Source organism: Propithecus coquereli, unplaced genomic scaffold, assembly GCF_000956105.1.
Source record: "Propithecus coquereli isolate 6110/MARCELLA unplaced genomic scaffold, Pcoq_1.0 Scaffold308, whole genome shotgun sequence".
In the NCBI taxonomy this organism is placed as follows: Eukaryota; Metazoa; Chordata; class Mammalia; order Primates; family Indriidae; genus Propithecus; species Propithecus coquereli.
This window is the reverse complement of record NW_012148708.1, coordinates 1,747,056-1,767,537: the sequence shown is the minus strand read 5'-3', so window position 1 is coordinate 1,767,537 and position 20,482 is coordinate 1,747,056. Positions and strand designations below refer to the sequence as shown.

Genomic DNA, 20,482 nt, shown 5'->3' with positions numbered 1-20,482 from the left:
GGCATGGTGGCGCATGCCTGTAGTCCAAGCTACTTGGGAGGCTGAGGCAGGAGGATTGCTTGAGCCCAGGAGTTTGAGGTTACTGTGAGCTAGGCTGACGCCATGGCACTCTAGGCCAGGCAACAGAGTGAGACTCTGTCTCAAAAAAAAAAAAAAAACTTGGACCAGTTTTCAAAATTCATGGCAGCAGAACCAAATACAAACGTCAAACCAAAGTGTTATTTTGTTAAAATAAGTGTATCAAACCAAAGTGGTATTTATTTGCAGAAAATTTATTGTAGATATTTATACTTACAACACTTACTTATCATAAGTAAACGAGAATATCTCTATGGCTATTTTGGTAAAAAACAAATTGAAATTCAGTGGTCGAGGATGACAGTCGAGTCTTTCACTAGCTTAACATCGAGCTCCTTCCTGCGGGAGGAGGGGAGTGTGGAAATGCCCTGGCACGTTTACATGGATAGTTGCAAATGGTAGCAAAAATGGTGTCTTTTTTTAAGTTTGCCTTGTAATCTCAAGAAACATTTTAAGTTAAATTATGCAGAAATATGAAAAGGAGAATTGTGAAAAATGTTCTTGTAAGTTGAACTCCTGACAGTCTCTAACAACTCTTGACGTTCCTTAACATAAAGACGAAGTCTGATGAACGTGGTATTTGTAGCATTGAAGGGGTTAGCTGTCCCCTGTGAGGCCGTGACTGTTGCTCTGCAAGGAGGGCTTGGGCCCGGCAGGTGAGCCCCAGCTCCAGTGGCCTTAGGTGAAGCAGGAAGAGCCTGTTAGGGACGCACTCAGCTGGGGCTGTATCTTGTAAAAAAGTGACCAGTACCTTCCTTCCAAACGATAATACATTTGCAAGAAGCTGAAAATATGTGCATAATGTATCGATAGGAGTTTGAGTTACACAGGTAGATGCTTTTGTCAAAATTCAGCATGTGTACATGTAAGACTTATGTTTCACTGGACGTAAATTTTACATTGAAAGAAAAAATGAAAAGATATACTGATTCCTAGATAATGATCTATGAGCTCAAGTATTTAGGAGGATGCGTACTTCTGTTTTCACTTTCTTTGAAATGCATCAAAAATAAGATGGATGGATGGCTGGATAGGTGGCTGGATCAGTGACTTTTAAAAGTACGGTAAAGTAGTAATGCCAGAATCTAGGTAGTGGGTCTTCAAGTATTCACTATAAAATTATTTCAAATTTGTTTTAGGTTGAAATTGTTCATAATAAAATGTAAGAGGAAGAAAGAAAAATATATCAGAAGGCTACAGGAAAATAAAGTACATAGTAGCACAGGTTAATAAATTGGTAGAGCCTCACAAATTACAGTGGGGCACATAAGACATTTGAGTTGGTGAGTTTTTATTACAGTTCTTTTAAGCGTTAGCTGAATTATTTGAAACATTTCCAAGGAACCCAGGGAACTCGCAGGAAAAACCACTCAGTGCTGTTCTACTAACTATTAACGAAGTGCACAGTGTCAGAATTACATAAGAGGTGTGTCCTGTATTTCTTAGCTTCAAAGTGTAGCTACGAGATAGCTGGTGTTGTTGAAGCTGGCCGTGTGGGGGCGCTGCTCCACGCGCATGATCCGCGTTAACGTAGTAATTAATCCTCACCTCACCCCAGTGAGTCCATTGTCCCCGTTTAGCCGAGGAGGAAATAAAGGCACATAAGATTACATAATACTGCACGATACCAGACTATTGCTTGATTTATCCAGCATTTCAAATTTTAAACCTAGAAGATCAGGAGAGACCATTTTCGGTTAAAAGTTCAGCATGCATTCTGTGAGCGTCAGATGCGCGCAGGCACTGCCAGGTGCTGCGATAAATGACAAAGACGAACGAGGCTGATGCATCTGAAGAAATGGGTTGTCACAGGGGCACCTGCTTTCTCGGATTCTGAAGTGACTTTCATCAAGATTCAATTTCCATCAAATTCATATATTGAACCTAGTTTTCAAAAGAAAGCCAGGATAGCTGTTTTTGTTTTTTTTATAGAGGTCCTCATGGTTCAAGAAAGTGAAAAGATAGTTCAAAGAAGGAACAAAATATTTGTAACTCATATATCTCATAAAGAACTTGTATCCAGAATACATAAAGAACTCTTACGACTAAATAATAAAAAGATAAATAAACTAATTTTTAAATCAGCAAAGTATCCAAATAGACATTTCCGCAGTAAGATATATAAATGGCCAATAAGCTTATGAAAAGATGCTCAACATCTTTAGCCATTAGGAAAATGCAAAGGAAACCACACTGACATTCTACTTCATCTCGCTAGTATCGCTATACTCAAAATGTCCGATAAAAACAAGTGTCGGTGGGATGTGGAGAAATTGGCACCCTCATGTACTGCTGGTGGAAATGTAAAATGGTGCAGCCACTTTGGAAAACAGTCCGGCAGTTCCACAGAAGGTTAAACGTAGAGTTACCATATGACCCAGGAATGTCACTCCTAGGTATCTATCCAAAGGAATTAAAAACATACATCCGCACAAAAAAGTTTAGACAAAAATGTTCATAACAGCATTATTCATAATAGCCAAAAATGGAAACAGCCCAATTGCCCATCAACTGATGAATGGATAAACAAAATGTCGTACATCCACAGAATGGAATATTGTCCACATAATGGAATATTATTTAGCTATAAAAAGGAATGAAGCACTTTACATGCTACAACATAGATGAACCTTGAAAACATCATGCTAAGTCAAAGAAGCAAGTCAAAGGACCATATATTGTATGATTCCATTTGTACGAAATGTCCAGAATAGGTGTATCCATAGAGAGAAAGTAGGGTTGCTGACGGGGTTAGGGGGTCGGGGATGAGGGAGTAACTTTAATGGGAACAGGATTTCTTTTCGGAGTGATGCGAATGTTCTAAAGTGATTGTGGAGATGGTTGCACCACTTTGAATACATAAAAAAGGCCACTGGATTTTGCACCTTAAATTGAAGCCCCCTGTTGCAGCTAGCTTGTTAGATTTTAACTTGGACACTTCAGTAAAATTAATTTGGAAACAGCTGATACTGTAAGTCTGCCTAATTTCAGGGCCTTTCTATTTAATACCAAGGAGGGAAAAAACAAAAGGGAGATTCCACTCAAAAGTGGCGAACATGGGATGCCTCGTTTCTCATTCTATTTGATATTAGTAAAAATGTAGCATTATGCCTTGTTTCTGTGAAGAAGGAATGAAAGATTCCTCATCCGCTACCTGAGGCAGGCAGTGACTGCCAGGAAAGACGCTGCTTTGCCGTGACTTCCTTCTAAGATACGTGCAGTGACTAAATATATCTCCTAAGAGAGACGAGACTTAACAGATCCTTTTGCCTAAAAAGGAAATTTTTTATTAACCTCAATTTAACATGTTTAATGACATCTTGGATCTCTTTTAAAATAAGAAACTCAGCGTGAGGCGAACACAGATTTGAGGGTCAGTTTCTCATTCCAGTTCTTCTTTTGAAACACTGATCTGAGCAAATCCGCCTCCTCAGTCTCGGGGCGCCCCTCTCAGACGCACTCTGTCTGAGGTCCTCAGGGCTCCTCTGCCCTGAGGCACCTGCTCCTCCTAGTTGACGTCCTTCTTGCAGGCACCTGGGAGGGCCTGGGGGACCCGCTGGGGGATGAAGCCGTGACAGATCCCCGCGCAGGCTGCCGCAGCGGAGAGGAAACACCAGGATGCCTCCCGTCAGCAAGAACCACATCCAGTGCGCTTTGCCCGTTTTTCCTTATTTTAGTTCACGTAAGTGACGTTGAGGAATTTGCAAAGTTTCGCACTTCAGTATAAGTTGAGATTCAGTTAGCTTTCAAATCTTTTAACCTATAAACTTCAGTAAAAATACACTTTCTTCAAATATACTAAGATTTACTATTAAGTACTGTTTTCCAGATGTTAGTTTTGGCTACAGTTTATTATATTTAGGACATGGTTAACCGTGGTTATTTAAAGACAGTCTTATGGTTCCTGGGAAGGAACTGGCTGCTTGAATGCGTCACGTACCGACGTGTGGAGAGAGCTCAGTCAGTATCTCTGTGCCCAGCTGAGGAGACCCTTCTGCGAGGAGACACTCGGGGGAAGTAAACATCGCTGCTCTGTGGAATATTACGCATGCGTCAGGTTTGCGGATTACTTATCCCCGTACTATTCATCCTCCAGCCTGGAGCTCAGTAAATATGTGTGGAATACAGGCATGTACCAGAACATTCTAAGCCGACTCCATCAAAGCAACAGAAGAAAGCATATCCAGTGTATTTTAGTTCAGAAAGCTCGTATCTAATGACTTAGTTCAAAATCATTTGAAATGTAGCACTTTTTTTAAAAATGTCTGTCTTTGGCCTGGTTTAGACCACAAGTGTTAGCTGGTTCAGAAGAAACCGAATGCCGTAGTGACACACTGTGGAAGTAGGGGAAGTGGTAAGAGACATTCTGCCTTGTTACAGGATGTTTTACATTCTAAACAGGTGTTAAAAATAGATTATTGCTAGTAGGACTCACTGAGTTAAGTTATATTTGATTTTTAAGACCATTATCTTCGTAACTAAAGATATTAGCTTAAACTAACAAAATCTTTAGGTTTTGGCCCAAAAGCTTAATTGCAGCTCTTCCTTGACCCAAAGAAATGGCCAAGATTAGCCTTCCATGAGCACTGAAGGCCAGTGACCCCTTCCTTTACATACAGTGTGGGTTAGACTAGAATTGAACGGATTTTTAACGGTTCTCAGAATATGTGGTTGCGGGAACCAGCAGTCTCCATCCTGTGGCCATGGCTGTTGTTGCAACTCACTTGCCTGCCTTCAGCGGAATCCACCTGAGACACGATGCTGAGTGAAAGCTGGGTGTCAAGGAGGTCGAATACAGCACTGGTTGAGGGTAGGAGTGAGTCAGCTGCACACACACGTTCCGGAACAGCAGTGAAAAGACAAAGGCTATTTCCCCACACCATCTGCCAACACTCGGTCTACACTAGCCCTGGGAGGAGCTTCCAGCTTCTCACGGTCGGTTTCTATCATGAATAGAAGGTGCTCTGGGAGGAGGACAAGAGAAGGTTTTAATATGCAACAACATTGACTGGCCAGTTTGCACATTAGCTATTTTAAACTTAAGGGTTGTGAGTTTAATGTTCAGGTAAAAAATAAAAGTTACCTGAGAATGATCGGCTTCCAGCCGTACCACGTTAGGCCAGCATGCGGTCCTGTCCTTCCAGCTTCGGGTCTGCAGTCACCAAATCCCTTCCACGCAGAGCCTTATTGGCAGTATAAGCTGTATATTTCCCATTCACAGCCAGACAGCTATTAGACATTGCCACTTGCTTCTGTGCATGGGAATAAGCTTTTCTTAAAAAAACAGCGTAACAAAGATTGCTAGTGAAGAATGGGAACAGAGATCGGAAAGAGAAGGAGTGTATCATGTGTTTCACCAACCTCACAATCTTTCAGGTCTTTGGTTTCCTGCCATATTTCTTCGGTTTGTAGCTATATTTTTGTCTCTCTTTGGGGTAGGAGCCCTCATTCTCTAACTACAGGAATCATATGGAGATGGGCACAGGCTGCCTTCTCTGTTTCTCTGTGTCCACTCTACATGGTCCCTGTGAGATTTGCAAACACCCATTACGAGTTGCTGGGGAAAATCTATTTAAATAAAACATTTTTTTTTCTCTTAGTAAATTTTACAATGAATCTATACAGATTGCTCCAGGAACTTTTTAAAAGGTTGCAGTGAGCTATGATAATGCCATTGCACTTTAGCCTGTGCGACAGAGTGAAACTCTGTCTCAAAAAAAAAAAAAAAAAAAGGAAAAGAAAAAAGAAAGAAAAGAAAATTACTACCATTGATTTTTTTTTTTTTCCTAACGAATCTGAAGCCCACCTTCTGTGAACTCCCAGGACAAGGTGTGGCCACTGCTTTACTCAGTGCCAAAAGAAATCCTGAACTGTCTTTAGAGGCACTTGAGTATTTACATTTCATTTTCAGCTTGTCATGAAATTGGTAAGAAGTTGTTTAGTGTAGAGGAGGAGATACTCTTCCATTGGTACAATAGCAGATGCCAAATTAGACTGTCAGAATGCATGGAACATAGGTTTCTCATCACCACGTTAGCTCACCAGCATCACCGTGAGGAATAACAAACCATACATTTAAACTGCACACGGAGCACTCCCTGTACCAATGCGGAATGCTATTTATGAGCTACTTTTCTATTTTCTTCTAAATTTTCCTTGTTTTCATTTGTAAACCTTAACATCATGTTAACATAATTTGAGGGACAGTGACTTTGCAATATTCCAAGGTTTAAGGAGTCTCAGAGTTTCTAATTGTAGCATTGTTCCTAAATAAGGTGATATAGAGAAAAAATTATATACATATGTATGTGTAATATACATAATAATATATGCAATATATTAATATTATATATAATATATAGATACATATGTATTCCTAAAAATGGTCACCAAGTGAGTACGTATCCAGTGCCACTTCCTTCAGCTGTATTCACACATTCATACGTTCAACAAAAATGTACTGAGCATCTGTTGTGTTCCAGAGGTCGAATAGTACCAGGTACAGGCAGTGAACTAAAATGTCACCATGCCAGATGTACTAGGAAAGACTGCTTCTGAGTTAATAAACACAAATACATGCATAAATAAAAATTGTGATAAGTGAAGAAGAGCTCTGAAACAGAATTTGAGGTATAACATTTCAAAACCACTAGAAACATACCTATGAGAATCCAGGAATATTCTAACACACATAATGTTATTTTTCATATCTTTTATTTCCTTTTTTAAGTGTCTTTAGATTTAGCAAATGATTCTTTTCCAATAAAATCAAACCCCACAGGTCCTGCTGAAATATCTCAAGTTTAACCACTTGTATAGGCCAAATGTGCCAAATTACAGCAAATTTTTCTTCCTCATTTCATGATACAAATAATTAATTGGGCCAGGCATGGTGGCTCAAGCCTATATTCCCAGCAATCTGGGAGGCCAAGGTGGGAGTTCAATACCAACCTAAGCGACAAAGCAAGACTCCGTCTCTACAAAAAATTTAAAAATTAGGTGCAGTGGTGTGTGCCTGTAGTCCAGCCGCACAGGAGGCTGAGGTAGGAGGATCACTTGAGTCCATGAGTTCAGAGTTATAGTGAGCTATGACCATGCCACTGCATTCCAGCCTGGGCGACAGAGTTAATAATTAATTGGTTTGAATCGCAGCTTTCTAGAAATGTCTGCACTGTAATCAAAATTTTCTTTGTTTTCACTAAGAAAAAATTATATAATTGGCTATGGGTGCTGTAAGGTCACAGTGTTATTACAGAAGTTGCAACTGTTCCAACTAACCACTGTTCGGTGATTATAAACTGAATATTCTTTTTTCACACCTGTATTGGGTCCAGAAGGTTCTCAGATACAATCAGAATTGTCATAGGACCAAAGTGTCCTTTGAAAATAATTCCAAAATAATCACCGTTTTGCTAGATACACAAAAACGAAAGCATACCAGTCTGAAACAGACCTGAAGCTTGTCACCCTCGATGGAACATAAAGAATGGACACTCAGAGCCGGGCTGGAGGCAGATCTAGATGCAGAGGTGATCGAGGAACAAGTCCTCAGAGTCTGACTTGAACAACGCGGTGGATGGAGGTACTGTTATTAGCGGGGGTGAGCAGATTTGAGTTCAGTCTCTTTGAGGAGTTGCCAAAGGGTCTGGCACCACAAATGACCCAGTGCCAAGGAGACCGCTGGGTACGTGAGTCTGGACTCTGGCAATATGAAGTGAAAGTTGTTAGCCATTGAGCGCGGCAGGAATGGCTGGGGGTGCTGACCCGAGGGGAGGGCAGGGTCAGGGAAGGGAGAGCCGCCGGGGGTGAGGGTGGCCTTCTCTTCCGCACTCCTCCTGGAACTCAGCCCGTGCACTCTCCAGACTTTGTCCAGCCCAGCGAGGAGACCATCATCCAGTGAGCATAGTTTCGGGTGAACTTCTTTGAAAGCTTAGAAAACTTACAGTAACCTTGTAGTCAGTGTAGCCCCTCAATCTTCTCAGAAGAACAGCTGCTAAATCAACTTCTTTCTTTAGGCCGAAGGATGACCATTCTTTTATTCTTGTTAACTTTTCCTTATTGGATTCTCCATTCTTTTATTATGGGTCCATGGAATCTGATTTCTAACACCAGATATGTGGTCTCAGGCAAGTTAGCTAGCTCTCTGCTTCAGTTTCCTTACCTGTGAACTAGAGATACTAATTGTATCTATTCTCAGGGTTTGGAAGGCTGTGAAGTGAGTTAACTCATATACCCAGAACAATACCTGGCACATAAGTACTTAATAAATGTTAGTTGTCTTTATCACCATCGTCTTTCAGAGTTTCTCAAGATTATGTTGCAAACCATCTCACCTAATTAGCATTTGTCATTAAGGAAACTGTGGAGCATGACATGCAACATGAACAAGGAACTGGCACGCAAGGCCAGGACTCAAAAAGAAGGGGAGAGTAGGATGGGGGATGAGCAGAGAAGGGAGGGGCTTGGGCCCTCTACCCCCATTTCAAACAGATTTCTTCCCTTTTATTGGTTTTATATATTCCATCTCTAGAAAAGTTTCATTCGGAAAGAGGCTTCTGCTGGTTTTTTTTGGCGGGGTGGGAATCTTGGCTAAGCTGCTAACTAGGGTAACATCCTAGCATGGTCTCAATTACAGTCAAATTCAGCAAAACCTCATTGGATGCAGTCAGTGCCTGCTATGTGTAGAGCTCCCGCTGAGGTCCTTGGAGGGGAAAGGAATAAGAATGTTCTCTGCTTCCAAGTAGTTCATGTTAGAAATTGCACACGAGACCCGGTGCCAAGTGGTGTGCCCTGTGCAGTGGCAACACAGAGGAGGGGCTCCTGGGAAGGCTTCTAAAGGATGGGCAGGGTCTCGATAGGCAGAGATGCAGGGACAGCAAATCCAGGCAAAAGAACAATGTACACAAAGGGAGGAGCATTGGCCTCATTCTCCACACTGGCGAAATGATGCCCGGCCTCCATGCTTCAGTCTGGTGTGATTGGCAGAGGGGAGCCGAAGAGGAGCCAGAGTGCTGCAGGGGAGTGTAGCCTCTATGCCCAGGGTTGGGAGCAATAGAGTGATGGAACACATCAGAGCTGTGTCTTCAGAAGATCATGTGGCACCGGCACCCGGTAGCTTGTGGCAGGATGCTGAGCGAAAAGCTGTCACAGGAAGCCCAGAGAGGTGGCGGGACACTGGGATGAAGTGATGTCTAAACAGAATTAGCTCTCAGGGTTCATTTTCAGCCTAGCTCATTAGGGCAGGTCGGATCTTCTATTTTGTTATTGCTGTGTCGGAGGAATCTTTCTGAAGAAAAGAGGGACAGCACACGCTGCTGCTGCTTGAAAGCCTGCATTTTTAAAGGGTGTAATACACAGTGACAGTTCTGATGTGTGTCAGGGGGTGTGAGTCACGTACCTCACCATGCTCTGCATAATTTAAAATGACAGTTGAGCCTGTCAAACTTAAAGTGAGTGGAGTTCTTTTGATATTTATAAAACATCAAAAAGATAGAATGGTGTCAGCAAAAGTTGGGTCTTTTTATTACTAAGCCACAGGATGATTTTCAGATGATAGTTGCTGAGCTTCCGGCCACGGTGTAAATTTGGTGGTGCCACCGTTTTGAAGGCATTTTCACCCATTGCAATGAGAGGCTGTCACAGGACTCCAGCAAAGACTGAGTGGCAGGCAGGGCACTGACAGCTGCCGTTCGTTCTGTGTGTTAAGGCAGTAGCTACCCCTGATTTCCGGTTCCCCTGAGAAAGTGGAAGTTACTCGCGCGGACCGCTTTAGTCGGCAGACCTGGCGATGTCTCGCGGGTTAGCCCTCTGGCCACCGCCCGCGTCAAGCCTGCCAAGCTCTGGACGTGTCGGATTGATTCCTACGAAAGTGCGTGTGGACACTGATTTTTGTGAATTTACTAATGAGTGAAGTACTTTTAAAACTGAGTGGAACGCAGGGCAGAAAGCGAACGCCCGGGTCACTCCGGGTCCGGGGGACCCCCGCCCCGGTGGGCGGGCCCCGGCGCCGTCCGGCTCGCAGGCCCCGCCCTTGCCGTGCCTCGGCGCCCTCTGGCCTGCAGGCCCCGCCCCGGCGCCGAGCTCTGACGTCACCGCCTGCGCCGGGCGCAGTAGAAACAGGAAGTGGGACCAAAACAAAGGAGCGGCGGCTGGGAGCGGACCTACCTCTCGTTTCTCTTCCGCGTACGTTTGGACCCTGGCCGCCCACCCCAAGGAGCCATCCGACTATGTCCAACATGGAGAAACACCTGTTCAACCTAAAGTTCGCGGCCAAAGAACTGGGCAGGAGTGCCAAAAAATGCGATAAGGAAGAAAAGGCTGAAAAGGCCAAAATTAAAAAGGCCATCCAGAAGGGCAACATGGAAGTTGCGAGAATACACGCCGAAAATGCCATCCGCCAGAAGAACCAGGCAGTGAATTTCTTGAGAATGAGTGCGCGGGTCGATGCAGTGGCCGCCAGAGTGCAGACGGCGGTGACGATGGGCAAGGTGACCAAGTCGATGGCTGGTGTGGTTAAGTCGATGGACGCGACATTGAAGACCATGAATCTGGAGAAGATCTCTGCCTTGATGGACAAATTCGAGCACCAGTTTGAGACGCTGGATGTCCAGACGCAGCAAATGGAAGACACGATGAGCAGCACGACGACGCTGACCACTCCCCAGAACCAAGTGGATATGCTGCTCCAGGAAATGGCAGACGAGGCGGGCCTCGACCTCAACATGGAGCTGCCGCAGGGCCAGACCGGCTCCGTGGGCACGAGCGTGGCTTCGGCTGAGCAGGATGAGCTGTCCCAGAGACTGGCCCGCCTTCGGGATCAAGTGTGATGGCAGAACCCACTCTGAGGTTTCCCAGCCGTATCCACCTTTTGAAATGCTCTCTGTGTGTTAGAGAGCTGCTGTACCCTCTAGAAACTCTGAACGTGCTACAACGCTGAAATGCCCTTGTACCTTTGGGTTTATGGCCCTCTCCAGATACATTAAGAAATCCCAGTCTTTCTCCACTCTTAACTGGATTTCAAAGTTCTGTATAGCGTGTGATGATGTGTATTTTTATAGCTGCCTTTTAACAGAATTAGTTAATTTGCTGTAATGAATCTTTCTCAGAAATTTGATCAAAACTCTAGTTTCCATGTGTTCAGTTTTCTGCCCAAAATTATGAAATTGAAGGTGGTGGGCTTTTTTAGTTTAGTGTGATTGATAATATTTAGAATGACAGGTGGTGCATAAAAGGGGAATAAGTACTTAGTTTGGTTACACAACTATAAACACCTCGTTCAACATACTCAGTGGATAGTGCTATTTCTTTATATCCTTTGGGGGTTTTTCGTTTTTGCCGTCAAACTCAGAGTTCATTTGACTGTTGTCATAACTTATACAAAATCTGGTCTCATAACTTATACTAAAATTGTTTTAGGACATTTTTGCACAGTACTGTCTTTCTGCTTTCCTTCTGTAAATTTTTTATGTGCTAATTGTCTTTGTGTAACTGGAAAAAATGCCACTAACTTCATTTATTATCAGAAAAATTAAATTTTCCCATTTATATTTTCCACGTACTAAAATGAATTTTTGAAAAGATGTAAGAAGGCATAACATTTGACAGTGTCTTTCAGATGAACTTCTCTAACATATTTTTAGTTATTTTCCTATTTCAACACTTTAATTAGACTTCTCATAAAGTCTGTTAATTAGCACGGCAGTCATGTTACTCTAACATTGCCAAAGAACTGTTGATTAGTTTGGGAAAACTCTTGGGACTGTGTTGGTTTGTTTTGATTTTTAACAACCAAAACTAAAAATAAAATTAGAACTGCATTTTAAGTTCTAATTATTTGCATTTATTAATTTGTCTAAAAGCAACATCTCTTTAAAAACCTTGAAAATATAATTTGGAATGTTTTACTTAGCCATGCAAATAACTTAAATATGCATCCAGCCAGCTGGAAATCTGGGAAGAAGGAAAAAGGGAGGATTGGAAGGAAAGAGACAGGCTTGACTTTATAGACAGTAGCCCAGCTAGCTGTACCCTGACCGTCTTCCCAGGAATGGCAGTGTGTGTTCCCTGGCTGAAAAGTAAAGCATGTAGCCACCACTTTCTCATAGCCTCAAAATATGGAAAACAGCAACTTGCTTTTGCCTTGGCAACCATTTTATAAGTTAAATAAGTTTTTTTTAATTCCCCCTTTCCTTCACTGGAAGATTTCTCCATAAAAGAATTCCAGTGTTTCAGAAATAACTACAAGGACTCTTCTAAGTTCTTAGAAAGATTCATAGCCAAATATTTGCCATTGTAATGTTTTCCAGTGTGAACGAGTGTTTAAGAAAAAAAAATAACAAGGTGTATGCAGATGAGGACTAACCCTCATATTTCAGGGTTTTTTTTTTTTCATATTTAGATGTTCAGAAGTCTGCTTGAAGGGACACTTACTGGTTGTCTGCCCAGCATCTTCTCTCAAGAACACCCTTCTAGAAGGCCGTGTCTCCTCTCATCCGCATGGTTGCACAGAGGCAGCCATGTGTGAGTATAGCATGAGTCTAACCCCTCTTTAGACTCGAAAAAATAATTACGACTTAAAAAATAGCTTAATGTTGAATCCTTTGGTAAATTGAGGACCCTTTTATAGTGCAAATATCCCCAACAAAATTAATATATTTTGTGAAATTAAACAATGCTCATATATGCTTGAACTTTCTTAAAATACGTTCATTTCATACTATATGAATGTACATTTTTATGAGTTATAAATGTTATTTTCAGAAGCACTAAAGGCCCATGAATTATTTCCTCACTTTTGCACTTGAAACACTGAAATGTAAATCACAGAAATTTGTCAAATAAATCATTTTAAACTGCATGTTTTTGCATGAGTATGCATCCTACTCTGAAAGATTTTTTCAAAAATCCTTGGCAAGCATTTTATAAGTTAAATAAGTTTTTTTTAATTCTCCCTTTCCTTCACTGGAAGATTTCTCCATAAAAGAATTCCAGTGTTTCAGAAATAACTACAGGGACTCTTCTAAGTTCTTAGAAAGATTCATAGCCAGGCCGGGTGCGGTGGCTCACGCCTGTAATCCCAGCACTCTGGGAGGCCGAGGTGGGCGGATTGTTTGAGCTCAGGAGTTTGAGACCAGCCTGAGCAAGAGCGAGACCCCATCTCTACTAAAAAAATAGAAAGAAATTATCTGGACAACTAAAACTATATATAAAAAATTAGCCGGGCATGGTGGCGCATGCCTGTAGTCCCAGCTACTCAGGAGGCTGAGGCAGAAGGATTGCTTGAGCCCAGGAGTTTTGCTGTGAGCTAGGCTAACGCCACGGCACTCTAGGCCAGGCAACAGAGTGAGACTCTGTCTCAAAAAAAAAAAAAAAAAAAGATTCATAGCCAAATATTTGCCATTATAATGTTTTCCAGTGTGAATGAGTGTTTAAGAAAAAAAAAATAACAGGTGTATGCAGATGAGGACTAACCCTCATATTTAAGGGTTTGTCTTTTTAATATTTAGATGTTCAGAAGTCTGAACATTAAAAGTTAAAAATTCAGAGGTAGATTTGGTTCAGAAAGCATGGTATTTTTCCCAGCTCACTCTCAATCTTACCAAATTTTTGTTTGGTTAGCATGGCCTTGCACATTTCTAGGAGCCCGCTAGTTACTTCTTTACTGTAATTGCTTCTTCACGGCAACAAGGTTTGTCTTCCTATTGAAACTTCCCCAGCCCAAAGATACAATTTACAAAAGGATCCAACTCAAACATACCAGGGAAATAGTAATCTTCCATGGAACTACATAGTACTACCTTTTATTTCTTTCTTCCATTTTTCTGCCTTCACATGTACAATTTCTAACATGGATTTATAATGGGAAAAGTTACCCAGATGTGGTAGTGCTCACCTGTGGTCCCAGCTACTCTGGAGGCCGAAGCAGGAAGGTCACTTGAGCCCAGGAGTTTGAGGTTGCTGTGAGCTAGGCTGACGCCACAGCACTCTAGCCTGGGCAACAGAGTCTCATGAAAAAAGAAAAGAAAAAAAAAATAGAGGGGACTGATAACACAAACTTAGCTTTCTCCTCTCCTCTGCTTTTGGTTTATTTCGGTTCAGGAACCCAGATGATACTGCGTGTGCTATTAGAAACTCTCACTAAAGCTGTTTCTTCCTGAAGGAGTGTCAGTGCGCCTGTTAATACGCGCTTTTTCAGTACAGGCGTACCGTGAGGCTTGAACACCGTGCCTACCCGGCTGTCTTTGATTTGGAAAAGACCACCTGAAATCAGCACCAGTCAGATAGCCTCATTAACTGAGCGTAGTGCCAGAGTCAGCCAGACGTTCACACTGACAAGCAGAGGGAGGGACTTCCCCGGCAGTACACACAGGCAGCCACGTGTGAGTACAGCGGGGGGCCGCTTCTGTAGCCCATATCCAAAAGCTCAAGACGCTTCAACAGTAGCAAAAAGATACAAGCCAGTGAACATTAAACAAACCAATGAGCAGGATCCTGGAATCTTCTTTTTTTAAATCAGCTGACTGGATTAGCAAAATGCCTACCTGATTCAGCCAGGTTCATTTTTCTACGACTAGATTGTAAGTTCCAAAGGGAGCAGGACCGGGCTGTGTTGGTCTCCATTCCTGGGCCTGGTGCGGTACCTCCCGCAGTGGGTCGGGGGTGTATCCCGGGATGGGCGCGTGCCTCCCCTGGGTGCCCTTACTCCGGGAGCGCTGGGAGCTCTCCCATAACAGACACAGAAAGGCAAAGCTGGCGCCGCCAGCCCCGGCCAAATCCCCAGGTATGACCCCCAGGAGCACTGTATCCTTCCCTTAACAGCATTTCTCTGGAACGAAACGTTTGCTCTTCAGGGTCCGCACGTCCTCTCTTCGCCCTGAATAATGTCGAGACAAACAGTTCAGCAGTGTCTATTCAGATGACTCGATACAGGAAAAGAGTTAGACTGATGTATATCACGTGCCAGCTATGTGGGACTTCATCCTAGACATAAAAACATTCTCTGCCCTTAAATGATACTCCGTACAATTAGGAAGATAGGGCATACACAGAAAAAAGTGGACAAGGGTGTATACAGATGTTTTTTTAAAAGTCAAGAAGAACACTTAAGATTAGTGCGCTCTGTTATTTTACATCTCAGCCCTGAAGGAGGGTTAAGTCAGTATAAGGCGGGGACCATGCTATCAGATCATGAAACAGCGAGTACCAGGAAAAGGGGATTGCTGTGTGCAGGGCAGTTAGACTTGGCTCAGTGCTGGCAGGGTTTAACCCCCAGTTTCAGAGTAGGGGGAGGAAAGCAGGAATGACACAGGTTCTGAGAGGCTACACTACGGGGAGGTTCGGCAGGAGTGGAGGGCTTTGGGACATGAGGAGAGTGAAGGCGAGAGTGGAAAGATTGCAAAGGACTCAAGGCCAGATTAAAAGCGTGGACTTGACCACGAGGAAAGGAGCAGGCGCAGGCGCCATCGGAGCTGATTGTGCCCGTGGACAGATGAGAGCACAGAGCGGGGAGGCGGGGAAAGCCGAGAGGGACACACCGATGACGGGTCACGACTGATCACTGGTCCCCGGGGACGTGGCTGAACTACAGGCTCTGACGCTGTGGTCTGCGGATGCTGCTGACGTCCTGCTGGTCTGGGAACCCCTTTCTAAGGAGCGCGGACCCTAACCCGGCTACCGGGTAGAACTGCCTGGCACATTGTCACTGAATGAATAATGTTCTCCACCAGTATTTTTATATCTTATAGATAGCTATCACGAATTAAATTTCAGTAACATCCCAAGAAAAGTTTTTTATTTGCCCTGACAGAGTTCCAACTTGCTATATTTTTTTCACAAAAGAAATAGTTTTAAATACATTTTAATTAAATTGAGTTGGTACTTTTTCTGAGATCAAGTAGTTTAATTATAAAGACCTTTTATAGAATAATTTTCATCTTTTCGTGACTCTCTTTGTCCCCTCTTTCTGATCAACTCCAAGGCTTTAAGAATTCTGTGACTTTTGAGTTATTTTAGTTATTTTAAGATGGGATATAAACAATGAATTGTTATTTTTTGCCAATATCAAACAGAAAGGAGATCTAAATGATGACAGTAAAAACACTTCTGCAGACATGAATATCCTCAGCTGTAGCAGGAAATAATGAAAAAAGTAAAAAAAAATTGCTTTGTAACCACTTTTTTATAGTGTCCACAATGCGAGTGACTTTTTTACAGTTGTAACTTGGTATCGTTTTGCAACTGTGTATCTGGTGTTCCAGTGAATAGTCTGCAGGGGGCATTCTTAGGTCTTAATTTTTCTGCTCAGCATGCAGTGGCAAATTTAAGGAGACAATGTTATCACCCTTTAAAATGTAGCTGTTAATGTATGCAACATTCTGCGTGTGATTTGGGAGAGCCTTTCACAACTTCTCTCTATATGTAATTTGAAGTGCTGCTGCAGAGTGCTGTGCAATATGCTGATGGGATCACAGATCAAAGCAGGAGGCCGGCCGAAATCTACCACCACATTCTTTATTCCTTAGAGTCTTTTAAAGAACTAGTGGCACATTCACACTCCGGGGTGAATTTTTGCATTTTATTTTCATTGCACAAACTTGAAATTCATGAACTCAGAGTAGCATCAGCAACAATTCAGAAGATACTCTTGGAAATGTTCGGTGAAACCTCTCAGGTCTCCCTGGGATGGTTAGGCATGGGAGCTGGAAGGAGTTTTGAGCATCCATCTCGGAGAGTAGGGACTGGCTTTGCCGGTGTCACCCACATCTCAGAATCGCTCTCCTTTAATGGTGTTGGAGAAGATACACCCACCACTTCCTTGGGAAGGCGGTCTTTAATCGCATCTCTCAAGAGCTTCAGATGTGTTTTTTTGTTAACCATATTTCATTCTTTCTGCTCATGCTAGTCATTACCATCTGAATAAATTCACCCACCTCCCTCCACCCTGTGTTCATCCTATTTTAAATTGGTTGCTTCCTAAGCTCTAACTATAGCCAAAGTCTTCATATTTGATTTTCAGTTCCTTCCAGCTCTTCTAATCAGAGCAGATTAGTCTCTGAGCCCACGCTCAGTGTTGTATGTCCCTTGTCAAGAGGACAGACCATTTCCGAATCGGAGCATTGCAGAAAATGCTCCCCCCCCCTGCCCCCCAACACTGCCGGCCACAGCGTGGCCTTCCCTCCCCACCCCAACGGAAGCTTCCGTGGCCTCGTCACAGGTTCCAGGTCTTTTCGCTCCTCTCCTGCTAGGTGCTCAGGAGCTTGGGGCGCCCTTCCCTGGTGCTCTCCATGCCACCGAATTCCACACCGGCAGCCACTGCTGTTTCCAAAGCAGGCCTCAGACAAGGGCAGGGCACTTCAGCACTGCTCATCCCCTCCCGAGCCAGCACCACCCCCTCGGCCACGTCACCGCCATCGGGCGTGCGGGCACCTCCCAGGCCTTGCAGGGCCTGTTCCACAGAGGCCAGTGGCAGGGCGGGATCCCTCTGGCTTCTCAGTGGCCCCATGAGCTGGGTCATGTCTGCCTCACAGTCTTCGTGCAGAAGCAGTTGACCTCCATTGAGGACTCCACGTTGGCCCGCCTGTGCATGGACAGTGTCCCCCACGCGCCCCTGCTCCAGCTCTCCCAGCTGCGGAGCCATGGCGCTCCCTCCGCGGAGGCCTCCCCCGCCCGCCTGCGTGCCAGCCTGGCTTTATGGTCCTACAGGGCTCTTACCACGGCCTGGCATAGTTTACATGGATTCTTTGATCTGTTGTGATTTGTCTTTTCCACTAAAATGGGAGGCCCATGGGACAGGTCTCTGTCCTGTTGGCCCGGTGTCCCTAGCGCCTAGCACAGGACCTGGCCCCAGTAAGTGCAGGTGGAAGGAACCACTGTCCTCAGACAGTCAGCCGGTGCAGTCACAGACACCTCGGTAGCCTCCCTTCCCTCGGCCTGCGGCTGAAATGACCTCATTGCTGACGGTCGAGGTCACAGCTGCCCCCACCACTTCCTGTCCCTCTGAAAGGACATTCCCAACACCAGCAGACCCACTGCTGCCCCTCCGCATATTCTGCTTGTGGCTTCCCTGTCCAGGGGGTGCCGCTCATGCCAAACCGAGGGTGTATGGATAGAGGCTGCCAGAATCACCCCAGGGCCAGGCCCTCGGGCCACCAGGTGCTGTCTTTGCTGTCTTTGGAAGGACTTAAGGTGGTCAAAAGACTCAAGTGGTCTCACGGTGCCTTTGGCCAGGTGGTTCGTAAGGATGGCCCCCTTTGCCTCTATAGAGGGGAAAAAGACCTTCCCTCTCCCCTCCTAGGTTCCGTGGCTGGGTCCTGCGGAGTGACAGGCGGAGTCGGGTTAACAGCAGGCAGCGCGCACACGTTTTATGCCATATGTGTACACGCGCAGGGAACTTCATAAGAAAAATGAAGACGCGACAAAGCGTCCAGGACCGAGAGCTTATGTACCTTTTTGACAAAAGAACAGTAAATTTATGGAGAAGTGACAAAGGGGAAGGATTTAAGCTCCTGGGGGCAGCAACCTGGGACAGGGGCCAGGAAATACCTGGAGGAATTCGTGAAAGGGTTATTTTAGCGCATTCGTTTGGACACGTCCATTTCAGCATCGCTCCCCGTCTCTGGTGATAAGAACGTTCTCGTCCTGGTACCTGGCGGGCACCTTTCTCTCGGGGAACTCGTGGCTTTAGGTCCAGGGGGTCAGTCAGCCGGTCCTGCGTCTGCCGACTGTCAGCGCCTGCAGCTCAAAGTCACGGTGTGCCGGGGTGCACGTGTCCAAAGGCGCGTTCCAAAGCCCGTTGCCTCCCTCTTGCCCACGCTGAGCGTCTGGGGGCCTTCGTGGGGCCGGTGCAAGAGCACGTGGAGTTGGCGATGCCCCTCCGCCATGCAGAATGCCCATGAGCACAGGCCGCCTGACCGCACGTGCCCAGTGACGGGGCCCACCCACCCGTTTGGCAGGCAGGGAAGCCGGCGTGGCCCCGGTCTGTCCACACCTGCCCTCCGCTGCTGCAGCCTTGCTGGCCAATGCGCAGGTGCCACCTGGATGCCCCCAGCCAGGGAGCATGGGCCACTCAGACCTCCTCCCTCCTCACTCTCTCCTTCTTCCTTCCAGAAGGCCCTGCTGCCCCATTTCTCCAGAAGTGTCCTTTGTTCACCAGTTAACCTGTCCCTGGCTCTTCCTGGTCCCTGTGTGGCCTCTCAGCCCTTCTTCACTCTGTCTGCAGGAGGGGGATCAGGACAGAGGACACTGGTTCCTTCCACCTGTCCTGGGGCCAGGCCCTGAGCTAGGTGCTGGGGACACCCAGGCCAACAGGACGGAGACCTGCTCCGCAGGCCGCACATTTTAGTGGAAGAGACGAATAATGACAGATCAACAATAAATGTAAAATGTGCCAGGAGGTGGTAAGGACTTTGTAGGACCATAAAGCCAGGCTGGTGCCGAGATGGGCAGGGGAGGCCTCTGCAGGAGGAGTGCCACGTTCTCGGGGCACGAAGACACGGGGAAGTGGCGCCGTGACAGCTGCGTCCACCTGCAGGCAGACCCGTGGGTGCCTGCCCGCCGCTGGCTTCTCCCTCCAGCAGGTCACATCGACGGCGGGGATGGATCTTACACTGACAGGCTTCGCCAGGTGTGCCCCACACACCCATCGTGCACACTCACACACTCATCGTGCACACTCATGCACGCTGAGTCACACTCATCGTGCACTCAGTCACACCCATCGTGCAGTCACACACACACCATGCACACTCAGTCACACTCATGGTGCACACTCACAGTCACTCATCGTGCAGTCACACATTCACAGTCACATCATGCACACTCAGTCGTACATACTCATCGTGCACACATACACTCAGACACATCGTGCACACTCAGACACACTCATCGTGCACACTCGCAGTCACACTCAGTGCACACTCAGACACATCGTGCACACTCACATGGTCACACACATGCAGTCACACGTGCAGTCACACACGTGCAGTCACATTCACACTCATCGTGCACACTGAGACACACTCATCGTGCACACTCACATGGTCACACACACTCATGCAGTCACACATGTTCACACTCATCGTGGAGTCACACATACTCATCGTGCACACTCAGACACATCGTGCACACTCACAGACACACTCATCGCGCAGTCACAATCATCGTGCACACTCAGTCACACTCATGCACACAATCATCGTGCACACACAGTCATGCACAGTCACACACATTGTGCACACAGTCATACACACGTGCAGTCACACACGTTCAGTCAGTGCACTCAGTCACACATCATGTGCACTGTGACACATCGTGCACACTCAGTCACACAGTCACACGTGTACACTCACAGTCACACGTGCACACAGTCACACACATCTGCACACTCACAGACACACATCGTGCACTC

The 20,482-nt window shown here is 45.3% G+C and overlaps 2 protein-coding genes across 3 annotated transcripts in view; both read left to right on the top strand.

The window, feature by feature from the left end:
- GNAL (guanine nucleotide binding protein (G protein), alpha activating activity polypeptide, olfactory type) overlaps window positions 1-20,482 on the top strand; it is a 160,956-nt gene that overhangs the window by 125,514 nt on the left and 14,960 nt on the right. The window lies entirely within an intron of this gene.
- CHMP1B (charged multivesicular body protein 1B) lies at window positions 10,186-11,480 on the top strand. Its single transcript, XM_012649994.1, has one exon. It carries the CDS (start codon window positions 10,305-10,307, stop codon window positions 10,902-10,904), a length of 600 nt encoding a protein of 199 aa, XP_012505448.1. The 5' UTR covers window positions 10,186-10,304; the 3' UTR covers window positions 10,905-11,480.